The sequence below is a fragment of the Xiphophorus maculatus genome, chromosome 1, assembly GCF_002775205.1.
Source record: "Xiphophorus maculatus strain JP 163 A chromosome 1, X_maculatus-5.0-male, whole genome shotgun sequence".
Classification (NCBI taxonomy): domain Eukaryota; kingdom Metazoa; phylum Chordata; class Actinopteri; order Cyprinodontiformes; family Poeciliidae; genus Xiphophorus; species Xiphophorus maculatus.
The window spans coordinates 2,103,895-2,117,476 of NC_036443.1; the positions used below are offsets into that span (position 1 = coordinate 2,103,895).

The window sequence follows — 13,582 nt, forward strand, 5'->3', positions numbered from 1 at the left end:
CTGAATCCATTTAGTCTGAAAAGCATGTGGAATAAATGAGGCACAGCCTAACAGGGTTGTCAATAGCTTACTTAGTAGTTTTCCATGTTCCTATAATGGATGTGTTAGTAAGCAAGTGTGTGTTTGTCGCATTAGCCCGTTGCCTTCGGGCAGCGTTTAGCCATTAATCAGAGTCATTAAATGATGTCAGAGTTCTCTGCTTTTCAGTCATATGCTCAGCGTCGGAGCAGTGATTTGCTTTGTGTGATGGAGGGGTCAGAGGTGGGGGGATGCGGTAATTCTTCACCATGCTCCAGTTGGTGGCGATTTTACTCTTGATAATAGAGTTCACGGTGACTGTGCTCAAAAGCACTGCAGCAGCAGCAGCGTCCACTGCGTCACAACAGCTAGGAAGGGAGATGGGAGGAAATGGGAGTCTAAACTGAGCTCTCAGACAGGAAGCCACCCCGGTTCTGTCATTGTTGAGCTTTTATAGACTCAACTTCCTGTCGAGTGTACCGCTGGTGTCACCATAGTTACCATCCCTGCTGTTAACGAGATGGACACTCAGAGGTACCTGAGTGAAAGTCGCAAATGGTTAAAAAACCCCCACAAAAAACAAAGAAAAAACAGTTTAGAAAGAAAAACCTATTTATGTTAGTCTGGTCAGTTAGTCCTCTCATTGAGGTTTTCTTTTTTGTAATCTTAATAGCATGCTCCATTTATCTGACTGTTCCGTTTTAAGCTGGGAGCAAGAGAAATGAACGAATCAAACAGCTTGTTGTTGGACAGAGTCAAGCGATGGTTGCAGAAATCGAGAGAAGCAGGGAGTGAAGGGTAAGAAAGGGAAGGAGTTAAAGAAAAAAAGAGGATGTGGCCAGCAGTAAAAGATGACTGGAGGGGAGTAGAGCTCTCTGTCTAATTATAGACCCTGCTGTGAGCTGGCTGAGGCAGAAGTGCTACTGGGGGTTTTACACTGCCGGATATTTACATGACAAACACGGGTATGTGCCTTTTGACTTTGAATTTGGAGATTACGACGTGTACGTTTATGTGCATTTTCTTTTTTAGGATTTTTACAACTTTAGAGAAAGACATGCAACAAGTTGAAGGAGTCTTCCAGGAATTTGAAGGGTTGTTGCTGTGTGTTTGGTTGAATCAATCAATCAATCAATCAATCAATCAAATTTTATTTGTATAGCACATTTAAGCAGCAAGGCATTTCAAAGTGCTTTACATCATTACAAACAGAAACACAGTGCAACATAGAATCAACAATCAAAACACAGCATTAAGTCAAGTTCCATCAATAAATTTGTAATTGATTACATTTCAAATACAATCCTAAACAGGTGGGTTTTTAGTTGAGATTTAAAAGAAGTCAGTGTTTCAGCTGTTTTACAGTTTTCTGGAAGTTTGTTCCAAATTTGTGGTGCATAGATGCTGAAAGCTGCTTCTCCTCGTTTGGTTCTGGTTCTGGGGATGCAGAGCAGAACCAGAACCGGAAGACCTGAGAGGTCTGGAAAGTTGATACAACAACAGCAGATCTTTGATGTATTGTGGTGCTAAGCCGTTCAGTGATTTATAAACTAACAACAATATTTTAAAGTCTATTCTTTGAGCTACAGGGAGCCAGTGGAGGGACTTTAAAACTGCATATAAGCATTTTAAAGGTATGGAGAGAAGAAACGTTCTTCTTAGCTGTCATTCTCGTCTGCTGCATTTGATGTTAAAACAAAAACAGCAGATTTGCGCAGCGAGAGAACAGAGAGCAGCGCCAGATGTTTGTGGAAACTCTGTGACAACTTTGGAAACTGGACCTGCACTTTATATCGCATCCAAGGTCCTCCATCACTCAAACTCGAAATAAAGCCAGAGATGTGCTGATCAAAAAGATTAGTTGTGGATTGCTTTTACTCTGGTTTCTAGTCGCACAATACCAATTTCAGAACTAAAAATTTGTCCTTCTGTTTGTTTGACATTTATTCATTAATTGTCTGTTAATATTAAGTGCATACCTATAGGTAAGGTGAGGTGGATGGTACATATCAACCAAAGCAAAGTCTGATTATACAGTAAATACACTGTAAAGAAGAAGAAAAAAAAAACAGTAAAAAAAACCCCACAGAGAATGTTCTGGTAATTTTCTGCCAGGACTTTTTCTGTGTTTCTTTATGGTTAATTGTACAAACATCTCCATTTCCAAAAATCTGATTTTTGCTGTAATTTAACAGGTTTTCATATTAAAATTACTCACAAACTAAAATTTTCCATATTTTTTACAGCAAATTTCCTGTATATTCGCAAACATTTCTAGTTCTTAAAAACATAAATATTCCTTATTTTTACAGTGCTCACAAACACTTCTCTTTAAAATGGTGTACATTTTAAAAGATTTTTGTCATCCAAATCATTCAAGTATTTTAAGTAACCAGTTAACCTAAAAGTCAAGTTTTTGGACTGTGTGAGGAAGCCAGACTGCACAGGGAGAACCCAGACATCCACTGGCTAAAGAGCCAACCTCCTCTTCCTGCAAGGCAGTAAGTAGCTCCCACAAGACAATTAGTAAGAAAATGACTTTTGACTAGATTTCCTCCTGTGTTTGGTCATTAAGCATTTATATTAGCAGCAGCGTCAATGTGGGAGAACAGTCAGTAGCTGCGTTTCTATTAATCGTAAAATTGCTCAAATTAGAATTACAAAAATAAATTCACTTAATACAAATACTGCAATTTTGAAAAAACATGTTTTTCAATACAAAGTTTTGCGCTACTGCATCACATCTGCTCAAGAACAACACAAACAGCAACAGTAGAAATGGTAAAGAATATATGAACTGCTAACATACCTTAAAAACAATATAAGACTTTATTTTATGTTTCCATTGACTTTAAAGTAAAACCACTGATCAAACGGCTAACTTTGAGTCTCTTTCCCTCATTAACGACTACCACACTGAGGAGTGTTGTTGCAACAGCCTGTTAGCAGTTAGTCATAGTGTGTTCACTGACTGATAGGATTTTTACTTTTCCAACTGGAGGGTTTACCAGTGAGCAGACAGAAAACTTTCCAGTTTCGTTCACTAGTCAATTGACAAACACCAGAAGTCGATGCAGAGCAGCTTTTTATGACTAGAAATGTAAGAAGGGATTTATGGCATGACCAGGGTGTGCTCAGACCACTCGCCCAATGAAAGAGAGGCAAGAACAAGCACTATAGAGAATGGATGGATGGATGGATGGATGGATGGATGGATGGTGTGCTGAGTTTTTAAGTGTGCCACTTCACCCTACACTACAGAAGCAGTTGGGACTTCTTCCCTTCTGACATAATTGTGCAACATGTAGGGGTTAGAGGATCTAAATAATATGTTTTTCTTTTTTTATCTAATTCAATACATTGTAATTATTTTTTAAACGCATAATATTTGTTGTTTTTTTTCAGAATAATGCCCAAGAGAGAACATGCCACTAACAGGAAAAGCAAATTAAAGCTTGAATCATTTTCAGTTGGCTTTCTTTTTTCTATACTTCTGTCGTGACATATGTTGCATTATCTGCAGAAGTTAAATTGCACTTTCAGCATAAAGTTCAAATTTGACTTTGCCAAATGAGGAAATGGACAATAGTAAGAATTTGACGAGCTGCACTGTTGAGACGCTTAGTGGCAGTTATTTCTGTTCTGCTTCAGGCTGCAGTGAGATTTTCTAGTGTATTGCTATAAATGTGCTTTTACTTAAAATAGGTTTCATGTTATTCTAATGGACCTCTTTGTGCTTCATTAGTGTCTTATTTTGACATTTGCATATCATCAGCTGATAAGTTCCTAAGTTAGAGTGAGATAACCTTCAACTGTATTTTTGGTACCAGAGAACAAGCAACAAATATCACACAGAGTTGGTCTGAAAAGTACACACACCTCTAGTATAATACCAGATTGTTTTGATATAGAAAAACACACCATGATGAGTCATTTCAAGCCTTTTAAAACATTCATCCTGTCCAATCCAACTGAAAAACAAACAAATATGTCAGAAGGAAAAATATCTTCCAAAGCCTGTTACATAAGTGTTCACACCCTTTTTTAAAGCAACCATTGATCCAGTTTCATCATTCAGATTTAGTTCTGGCTCATTTTCCTCTCACGATGTCATTGTTTTGTACATTTAGATTTATGCTTTATCCATCAAAAGAAAAGTAACCCCAGAGCATAATCCTGCCACTACCATACTTTACTGAGCACTCAGTGTTTTTCTTGTAAAATTTGACCCAAAGATTTGATTTTATAAAGTTACTACTCATACCTTTTTATCTCCTCCGTTTACCACTTTAAAGGGGTCTCATTTGCATTCATATTTTAAAATTTTTTGCATGCTGACTCAAACACTCCAAACGTAATGAGATATTCATCTATTGAAAGTAGCTGTTGGGGATGAGTGATTGAGCCACAGGCGCTCCTGTCGGTACAGTGAGAACAGGCGGCCATGTTACGGCTATATTTGGACATGTGACAAAACAAGAGGCGGTGTCAGCTCTGTGCATCATAACTTTGTTTTCTAAAGCTGGCCGCACTGTCCCGAGTGTCGTCTCTGTCAGCACAAGAGAGATTCACTAACACGCAGGTAGCCAAAGATTGCTGAGCAACTTGCTTTTCTTGTCTTTTTCCTGCCCTCTCCCTTTGCTTTAGGCTGAGCAGTTTGTATTTTTTTTCTTTACTCTGTTTTGCACAAACTTAAGTTTTGCTGCCTGTGTTCTGCCATGTGGCATTGTGCTCTGACAAAAATACAACATTAATGTATTTCACTAGGAATTAGTGTAGTTGTGAAGTCGAAAGAAAGTGCTTTAAAAAAAGTTTCCCTACAGACATGCAGAGAATCTGAGCATCATTTTTCACATCGTGAAACATATTTCATATTTGGATTCAGCTCTGGACTTTATCCGTGTCTTAAAGTTGATTAAGTCAAGTCGATTCGTTTAGCACATTTCAGCAACAAGACAGTTCAAAGTGCTTCACTCCATAAAAACATAATAAAGTAAACAATTATGAAATTGCACTAACATTATATTTTGTCAGATGCCTTCACCAAGCAGATATACATCAAACATGTTGATCAATTTTCCACTTATTATGGATCAAAGGAAGCTCTAAACAGGTGGGTTTTTAATCTTGATTTTAAGGAACTCAGTGTTCCCACAGTTTTGCATTTTTCTGGAAGTTGGAACAAGATATGTTCCAACTTATCTTGGAAACTGGGCACAGAAAGCCCAGTTTCTGTGCCCAGTTAAAGCACAGAAACTGGGCTTTAATGAGATGAAGGAGGTTCTGCAACAGCTGCATCACAACCATGAACATGTAAACCACCATTGTTGTTGTTATGAATGATGCGTTCGGAGTCATAGGTAAGGTTAGATCCATTCATCTGCGTTTTCACAAGAGGCATTTTTGTTAGCAACATGAATATGTGAGGGTGACATTTTAACAGCTTTAAAAAATCAACTTGTTTACGGTTTCCTAGGACATAAAAGGTTAAAAAGTTCCAGTTTTTTAAAGGAATGGTTTCCCTGTGGACGGGCCCTCAGAGCTCTGCATGGCTCTTTGTCCCCTACACTGCATGTGGCAAACTGGCAAATGGGATTTTTTCAACAAACCTTGAAAAGCACGTGTCATCTGTCGTCTGCATCATACGGCAACACCTTCCCACTCTCTGAGAACAAAATAATCTGATGAGACAGAGAGAGCAACTATTGCACGCTCTGACCCGACCTGTAAAACCAGTCCCGATTAAACTGTGCACTCGCTTAAAATAAAGTAGAAACAGCTGGGAGGAATCAAAGGAGAGGCATTACCTTTACAACTGTGTGGGAGCGACTATCTCAGACAAACACACCTGTGTTTCATTTGGCCCGTCTGAAAAACACTCGCCTAATCTGCCCAACAAATCAGCACATTCCCAACGGTTCTGCTTTACCAGGCAAATGGCGTCTTCACTGCTGCCATGGCGATTTCCATAATATCACACATTGTCCCACTCACACAGTCATTGTAGCTTTTGTTGCTTCTTTTTGTGTGTCTGTCTCTGTAGATTCAACTGGAGCTTTGGAGTTCAGAACCTAATGTTGCATTATGTTCTGTTTGCGCTCACCTAATCCTCTGTTTGTTCTTCTGACAATAGAAATAAAGTAACAGTGAGATTACCAGGAGCGCCATGTTCGTCTCAATGGGTGTTTTAAAGCTGTAAAATAATGTACAATTAAAGAAAAACAGAACTCAAATGATATAGTTTAATTGACTGAAGCAAAAATAATTTCTTTCAGCAAAAGAAAATCATCCAGATCAAAAATTTGATCAGTTTAAGTGTCCCATCTGTGTCTTTAAAGTCAGACATGTGACTTTTTTCTTGTTCAGATTTTCTTTGTGCGTTATTCCAGCATGTCTTTTTGCAGGAGTTTGCTTTTGAAAAAAAAAACAAAAAAAAAAAAAAACAAGCAAATAAGTCTAGACAACAATATTTTGACAGATATGTGATCAGTATCAATAGACATGTCTGATAGAATATTCAATATATAGAATATTCACTGAACTCCTGTACATAACCGCACAACATTCTGAGAGATGTAGGCAGGGGAGCTAAGCTAGGTTGGTGATGTCAATTAACTCACTCAATCTTAGGTTACCTAGCAACGACCTGTTGAGTAACTTGCACAGCAGCAGTTTCATGTTTTGTCATAACTTTCCCTCATAACTACTTAAATATGAAAAACAGGAAAGGTCATGCCACCAGTTTGGCAGCAAACATATCCACCATTCCATCCATCCATCCATCCATCCATTTTCTGTACATCCTTGTCCCTAGCAGGTTTGGGAGGGGTGCTGGTGCCTATCTTCAGCGAATGTTTCGGGTGAGAGGCGGGGTACACCCCGGACAGGTCGCCAGTCTGTCGCAGGGCAGCAGCAAATATAATCAATAATTATTGATGTCGACTGATATGAAACACTTAAGTTTTTCATCCCTACATGCAAATCAGGTAAACTCCCACAAGAGAAAACAGTGAAGTTGTGATTCTGAGCAGAAACATGATATGATTCTGCAATATGAACATGGAGTTGCTTGGAGAAACCTGCAGAGAGAGGTCATGTGGATTCAGGAGTTTACAGCCAGTCTGTGAGCGAAGGGTCACGTTGTAAACATGGGAACTCAAACTGTATTTTCATACAAAACCTTTAGTCTGTCTGCAGGACCAGAGTTCATCATGGGTCAAGTCGTTCATCAGCCAAACGGTCAGAAAGATTTTCCTCAGTTCCGTCATTTCAGAAAGTTTGAGCTAATCCAAACCCAGCTATGGAAAAGTTTAAAAGAAACATTTGGGTTCAGTTGAGATGCATTCTGTTTGTGGGAAATGAGAAACAAAGTTTTCAAATGAAAGGCTAATCAGTAAAAATCTCCATCATTTAGTCACATTGGATTTCATATCTAATTTAGGGCTGTCAACATTAATGCATTGACACATACAGTTGATCTGAAATTGTGAACACCTGTTTATTACATAATGAATTAATAACTTTATTACATAATTAATTGAACAACCTGTTTTGACTAAGAGCCTCTCTCCCACAGAGGGTTTCCTAGTTCACAGTAGCTTGAAAGTTTTTCCGTGACATAAACAGAAGTTTGACATTTTTCAACTTGTTGCGATGCAGCATGTCTACAGGTATTAGCTGGATGGGTATTTGCCCATTTAGCCCATATTCTGATGCCAGGGTGGCATCAGAAAGGGGAGGGGCACCCGAGTACTAGAAAATAAAATGTATCTTATCTGTCAGTTATCCCCTGAATAAGTTTGCTAAGTTGTTTGCAAGTTTCCCTTAATTGCTGTTGAGTGCTGGGAGACTGCATTACTTGCTTTCTGCTACAAAAACATAAAAAAGAGATAATTATTTGTTTAGTAATTGGTTGGAGTGCAGAGGAAGGTTGGGCTTGGCTTGTGGCTCAAGCTTACAAAGTTAGTTCATATTGATTACGTATAGAGCTAGAATGTGATTAATCTGATTACATTTTTAAGTCAATTGACAGAACTAATCTAATTAGAAACACTTTTAGTTATCAGATTCATTTGTGTTTCAGAGAATCTGTGGTGACATCACCATGTGCTTCTGCTTCTGGTTTCCCCAAATTTCAGGACAGGAGAGCAAGAAGCAGAAACAGACTCACTGTTTCATTCTTCATTTCCTTTTATAAGCATCTTCTCTCTCTCTCAGAGAGAACATGTAAGAGAGAGAATTATTCCTGGATGTCACTGGAGAAAAGCAAATGCTCCCAGCGCTCTGCGATGTGTGAATGTGCATCTCTTGCCATGAGACCTCTATCATTCCAGCCAGAGTCTGCATCCGGGCTGTGTTTGTACTTCCTAATATGGAGGGGCACTGACCTGCACGCAATCATTCACACACACTCACTCACACACACGCACACACACACACACACACACACACACACGCAAACACACACACACACACACACGCACACCCACACACACACACACACACACACACACACACACACACACACACACACACACACACACACACACACACACACACACACACCCCGCATGCAAAAGATCAACCAAAACAGAACTTTTGAGACAGTCGCTTTCATTTCACTGTATTTCCGCTGCGCCTGCTGGCGGCAGACCAGACCTCTTTATGAGTGACATTTACTTCTCCAGAAGCAGCTTGATGATGTCAGATGAAGTTATTTTTAATAATCGTCAGTGCGCGTGTGCACGTATGCGTGCGCTTGAAAGTGTGGTTTCACCGTCAGGCAGGTTTGAGCAATCAGTGTCTGCTCCAGCCTGTTTCAGTGTTTGTGCGCCTCATGAGAACGTGTGCAGATGCATCTGTTTATGAGTGGGGTGTGGGTTTTTGGAATGTTTACAAAGGTTTGCTCACAAGGAAGTGTCATTCAGGTGAATGTAAAAGTGATGGAAGTAGTGTGAAATAGTGAGTGGGTGGAGGAAAGAGCGTCGCTTTTGTGTGTTTATTCTTGCTCGCTCCTGGTGCAGCTTATGCGACGGTTTTTTACAGCTGCTGCTGATCTGAGTCACTTTTTTTTCTGTGTATCAGGAACATCTCTGTGTGTCATGGACATAAACTGCCTTCCCTCACCTCCCACTCTGCCTTTTCCCAAGCTCTTTCCTTCCTTGATCCTGCATTTAGCACCGGTTGAAGCGATGTTTCCCAGTGACTCAGCCATGCTATGCAAATAGCCCCGACTGCATGCAAAGGGCATGGAAATGTGCAGAGTGCAGCAGCCAAACTAAGCTTATTACATTGCAAAAACATAAAAACTTAAGTATTTTTGTCTAGTTTCTAGTGTAAATATCTTAGCACACTTGAAATAAGAGAAAACTAGCTTATAAGTTCAACCAGATATAGGAGCTTGTTTTAAGTCAATACGTCTTTAATATTGATAAAAATTGTAGCTTCACTGGCAAATTATTTCACTCAAAATCATAAATGAAATAATCTGCTTGTGGAACTACTATTTTTTTTTATCAATATTATGAAATAATTGACTTAAAACAAGCTCCCATGTCTTGCTGAAAAGCTTCTTGTAATTTAGTTTTGTCTGATTTTAAGTGTAAGATATTTACACTAGAAACTAGACAAAAATACTTCAGATTCTGTGTTTTTGCAGTGAATGTAATTTTGCACTTTAATTCTGTATTACTGTAGCTATAAGGAACCGTAACAGCTGCTGTCAGTAAACTTTACAAAAAAGGTTTTCAGTGGATTTTAAGAGGAAGTCTACTGTTGAGTATTGCACCACAAATCAACTGTAACTATGATACGGTAAAGAGTGCATAGCCCAGAATGTTCATATCTTCTGCGTCGTTGCTAATTTGTGCGACATATTTTTATTGAAATCTGTCGAGGCTTTTTTATTACTGCTGCAGTGACTAGATCTCATGTTTAAATATAGATATCATAAAGCGGTTTGCTTGTTGTCAATCTGGAACCAAATTATCTGCAGGCTCCTCCTCTGGGAACGATGCCAGCTGCAAGTTTGTGTGATTCTGATCTAGGAAGTGGATATTTCAATAAAATAGATAAGGGATTCCCAGGTAAAAACTTGTCAATGTTTTAAATATCCTTATTAATTCTATTTGTTTGCTGAAAAGGAAAAATCAAACCACAAAGCTGAATTTTTTATGTTTGTTTTGGACATATCTCAGTTTTTATTGAGTTTTCTCTCATGGTTTTGCTTAAAAGCCCCAAATTCTAACATTTTTTTCTGCCTAAGTTTTCAAAAATATTTAATTTTATTAAAATAATTTAGAGTTTAAAAGTATTTACTCTTTCCAAGTCTTAGACTGCAGAACATTCAGTTTATATATAATAAAAACTAGAGTTATGTAGTGGGAAATTTACATCAAAGTTCATCAAAGTTCAAATCCAACATGCCTGCCACATGTGTAACACATTGCAGTAGTCACAAGCACCAACTTCTGATCATTTGCGTCTGAAACAATCATTGGCACACAATTATATTTGAACGTTCAAATGGATAAAATCTAGAGAATTCATCATTATTGGTTTGGAACGCTAATGCTAGGTAGCCTGGTCTCGAAGCAGAACAAATGGTAGATTCCTTTTGTTTTCTGACTTTCCATTGTGACATTACTGAATCCAAGAGTTCCAATTTTACCTAAAGATTACATAAAAAACTGCTTTCTATTACAACTTCTCTGATATGTCTATAATGCTTCTTTTTATCAGAGCCTTGTTTTATGTATTGGATGTTGTTAGTGAGGAGAATATGCTCTTTCTGTTGTCCGTCTCTTCCAGGTTTTTCCAGCGCCCTGTCAGCGTCCTGCGCCGCGTTCCTTCCCATGGACCTCCGGGTGGGAGAGCGGGGGACCCCGCTGCACCAGCCACTGCTCCTCACACCCTTCTCCTCACAAGGCCGCAGCACCTTCTCCCAGCAGCAGCAGCTGCATCAGCAAATCAGGGTAAAGATCACTGCAATGCCAAGAGTTTCTGACCAATCAGGGGCAGCGTGAGTTTAAAACAGAAAAATAGAAAGGAAAAATATTTGTTAAGGATGTTACATTCTTCAGAATGTTCATCCATCCATCCATCCATCCATCCATCCATCCAACCAGCAACTTATGTATCCATCCATCCATTTAACTTTGGGGGAAAAAAAGGAAAATATGGAATTTTGAAATTAAAAAATGTGTTGTAACTCTGAAAAGCATAGATAGACGAACTTCTTCAAGGTAATAACCCAAGATTTTTCTTCGTGTGTGTGTTTTCGGCTGCAGTTTAACATGGAGCAGAGGAGACGGGAGCAGGAGCACCATGAGAAACATCAGGAACTGCAACAGCTAATGCACAAAGACAGAAGCCAGCAGAGTGAGTCTGTACACACACATACACACACACACACACACACTCTCTCTCTCTCTCTCTCTCTCTCTCTCTCTCTCTCTCTCTCTCTCTCTCTCTCTCTCTCTCTCTCTCTCTCTCAAGCCTTTACTTTAATGACATGTTTCTGCAAGTTTAAATTAAGGTTCCAAACTGCCGTTCTTCATCTGATCTTTAAAAATAAGCATTTCTCAGAGTGCTAATCGTGGCCGTAGAGGAAAGTCCCCACAGGAGATCTGTGGCTTTGAATAGTGACAGAACTGCGTCACTTCACTTCTCAGAGCTGTTTGCTTTGAAACAACGGCTAAATATAACCTGACAAGTGGAGCTACACCAGGGGAGTTAAATATAGAGTTGGGTCTGGGCGCATAAAGTCAGTGGGTCAATATTGACTTGATCGCTTCTAGCACCTGCTGTCACCTGTGTGTGCACACATTTGCTTTTGCACTGAAAACACACCCAAATGACAGCAAACACACCCACAGAAAAGACTGACTCTCAAAAACACGTATGAAAAGTGTGCTTTTGTTGGCCGAAACCATTGTTGTTTTTTTAAAACACTTTTTATTGATGTGACTAATTATATCCCGACGTAAAACACTAACATGAGTCATGTGGATTGGACTGCTTACTTTATGTTGTAATTTTTCCATCTGTGTGTTGTTTTGTGGGGGCGTGCGTGTGTGTGTGTGTGTGTAACTGGTCGCTGCTGTCGATCTGCAGGCGCTGTAGCGAGTTCGGCGGTGAAACAGAAACTCCAGGAGGTGATTCTCAAGAAGCAGAAACAGGCAGCGCTTGAAAGAACAAACTCAAACGCCTTGAATGCACATCCTGTACCTTACAGGTGACGAAATCATTCTCAACTTATTTATCGTGCTGCATTTGTTTTCATCAACTTATCTCTGCCACAGAAAAATCTTAAATTCTGAAATAGTTCTAACATAGATTCGGGATAAAAAGAAAACTACAGGCTTTCAATTCCGAGTTAACACATTAATAAAATTATAAAAATAATCAGTCCAGACAAAGTTTATTATAGTTAACTAAAATGAAAGAAATAACAAACACTGAAATTGAGAAAATATTTTTGTTAGCTGAAATAAATATAAATGGTAAAAAATGGGGAAAAACTATAAGTAACTAGAACTAAATCATAGACTTCTAAAAATAAAACATACTGAAATTTCAAGTATAATATCCAATGTTTTTGTGTTTATGAATCTGTTCAACAGCCTTAAGTGAAATTCATTTGTTCCCCTGACCATCAGCTGTTGGCAAATTACATCGGAGCTAACGCTAGTCAGCAAGATGACGATAGCAAAAATTGACATAAGACACCAGCTCCAGTTCAACTATATACATATATTATGCATATATACATAATGTATTTTTCTAAATCTATTTATACATAATATATTATGTATATATCATATGTACCGTATATACTGTACATAATATATTTTTCAAAACTGATCTTCTGTCAAGTATTCATTACTTGAATGTGATGTCATTAATTACTGTAGTAATTGTGTGCATTTTTCTGTGCTGTGTTTTTACAGAAAGCTTGGTCCAGACCCCAACGTCCCCGCCCAGCCTCTGGTCTCATCTCCACCACAACCTCCATCTGACGGCCTGGAGGGGACGCCGCTGCGCAGAGCAGGTAACACACCAGCTACATGTCCCATGTCCTAAATAACCAATAAAACCTTTCTGCAGAGGATGTATGAGATTACGAAGTGAAATAGTTAAAGTTATTTCCTCAATTAAAAAAAATACAGAGATAAAGAGTTCAGCAGCAATTTGACTCTACACAATAAAGTCAGAATAATCAACTACTTAATTATACATTTATAACCTCTAGAGAAAGTGGTGAGATTTTAACAACATAGATTTGAAAGTTAAACTTTCTTTGCTATTTCAGAGCAGATTAAAATTCTTACTGAAAAAAATAGAGCATAGGCACAGATGGCAGTGGATAAGCGGTTTTCCGTTTATTCACCGTCAGTCATTTCCTTTAGCACATTTAGCAGTGTGTTCACGAGATTGATTGACAGCGCTAAGACCCTCATCCTGATTCTCATTGTTTTTGACCAGCAGTTCTCTAGATAGCAATAGTAGCACAGGGAGGTGGAGAAGTTTGATATTTGTAACAGATTATCTGTATGATACCACA

The 13,582-nt window shown here is 38.7% G+C and overlaps 1 protein-coding gene across 3 annotated transcripts in view; it reads left to right on the forward strand.

The window, feature by feature from the left end:
• Nucleotides 1-13,582, forward strand: part of hdac7 (histone deacetylase 7) — a 76,491-nt gene that overhangs the window by 38,827 nt on the left and 24,082 nt on the right. For all 3 annotated transcript variants that reach the window (XM_023331667.1, XM_023331669.1, XM_023331668.1), the window contains exons 4-7: nucleotides 10,828-10,991; nucleotides 11,307-11,397; nucleotides 12,133-12,253; nucleotides 12,969-13,069. In XM_023331667.1, the coding sequence (XP_023187435.1) occupies nucleotides 10,872-10,991; nucleotides 11,307-11,397; nucleotides 12,133-12,253; nucleotides 12,969-13,069 (433 nt within the window). In that variant the 5' untranslated portion in view covers nucleotides 10,828-10,871. The remainder of the gene's footprint in view (nucleotides 1-10,827; nucleotides 10,992-11,306; nucleotides 11,398-12,132; nucleotides 12,254-12,968; nucleotides 13,070-13,582) is intronic.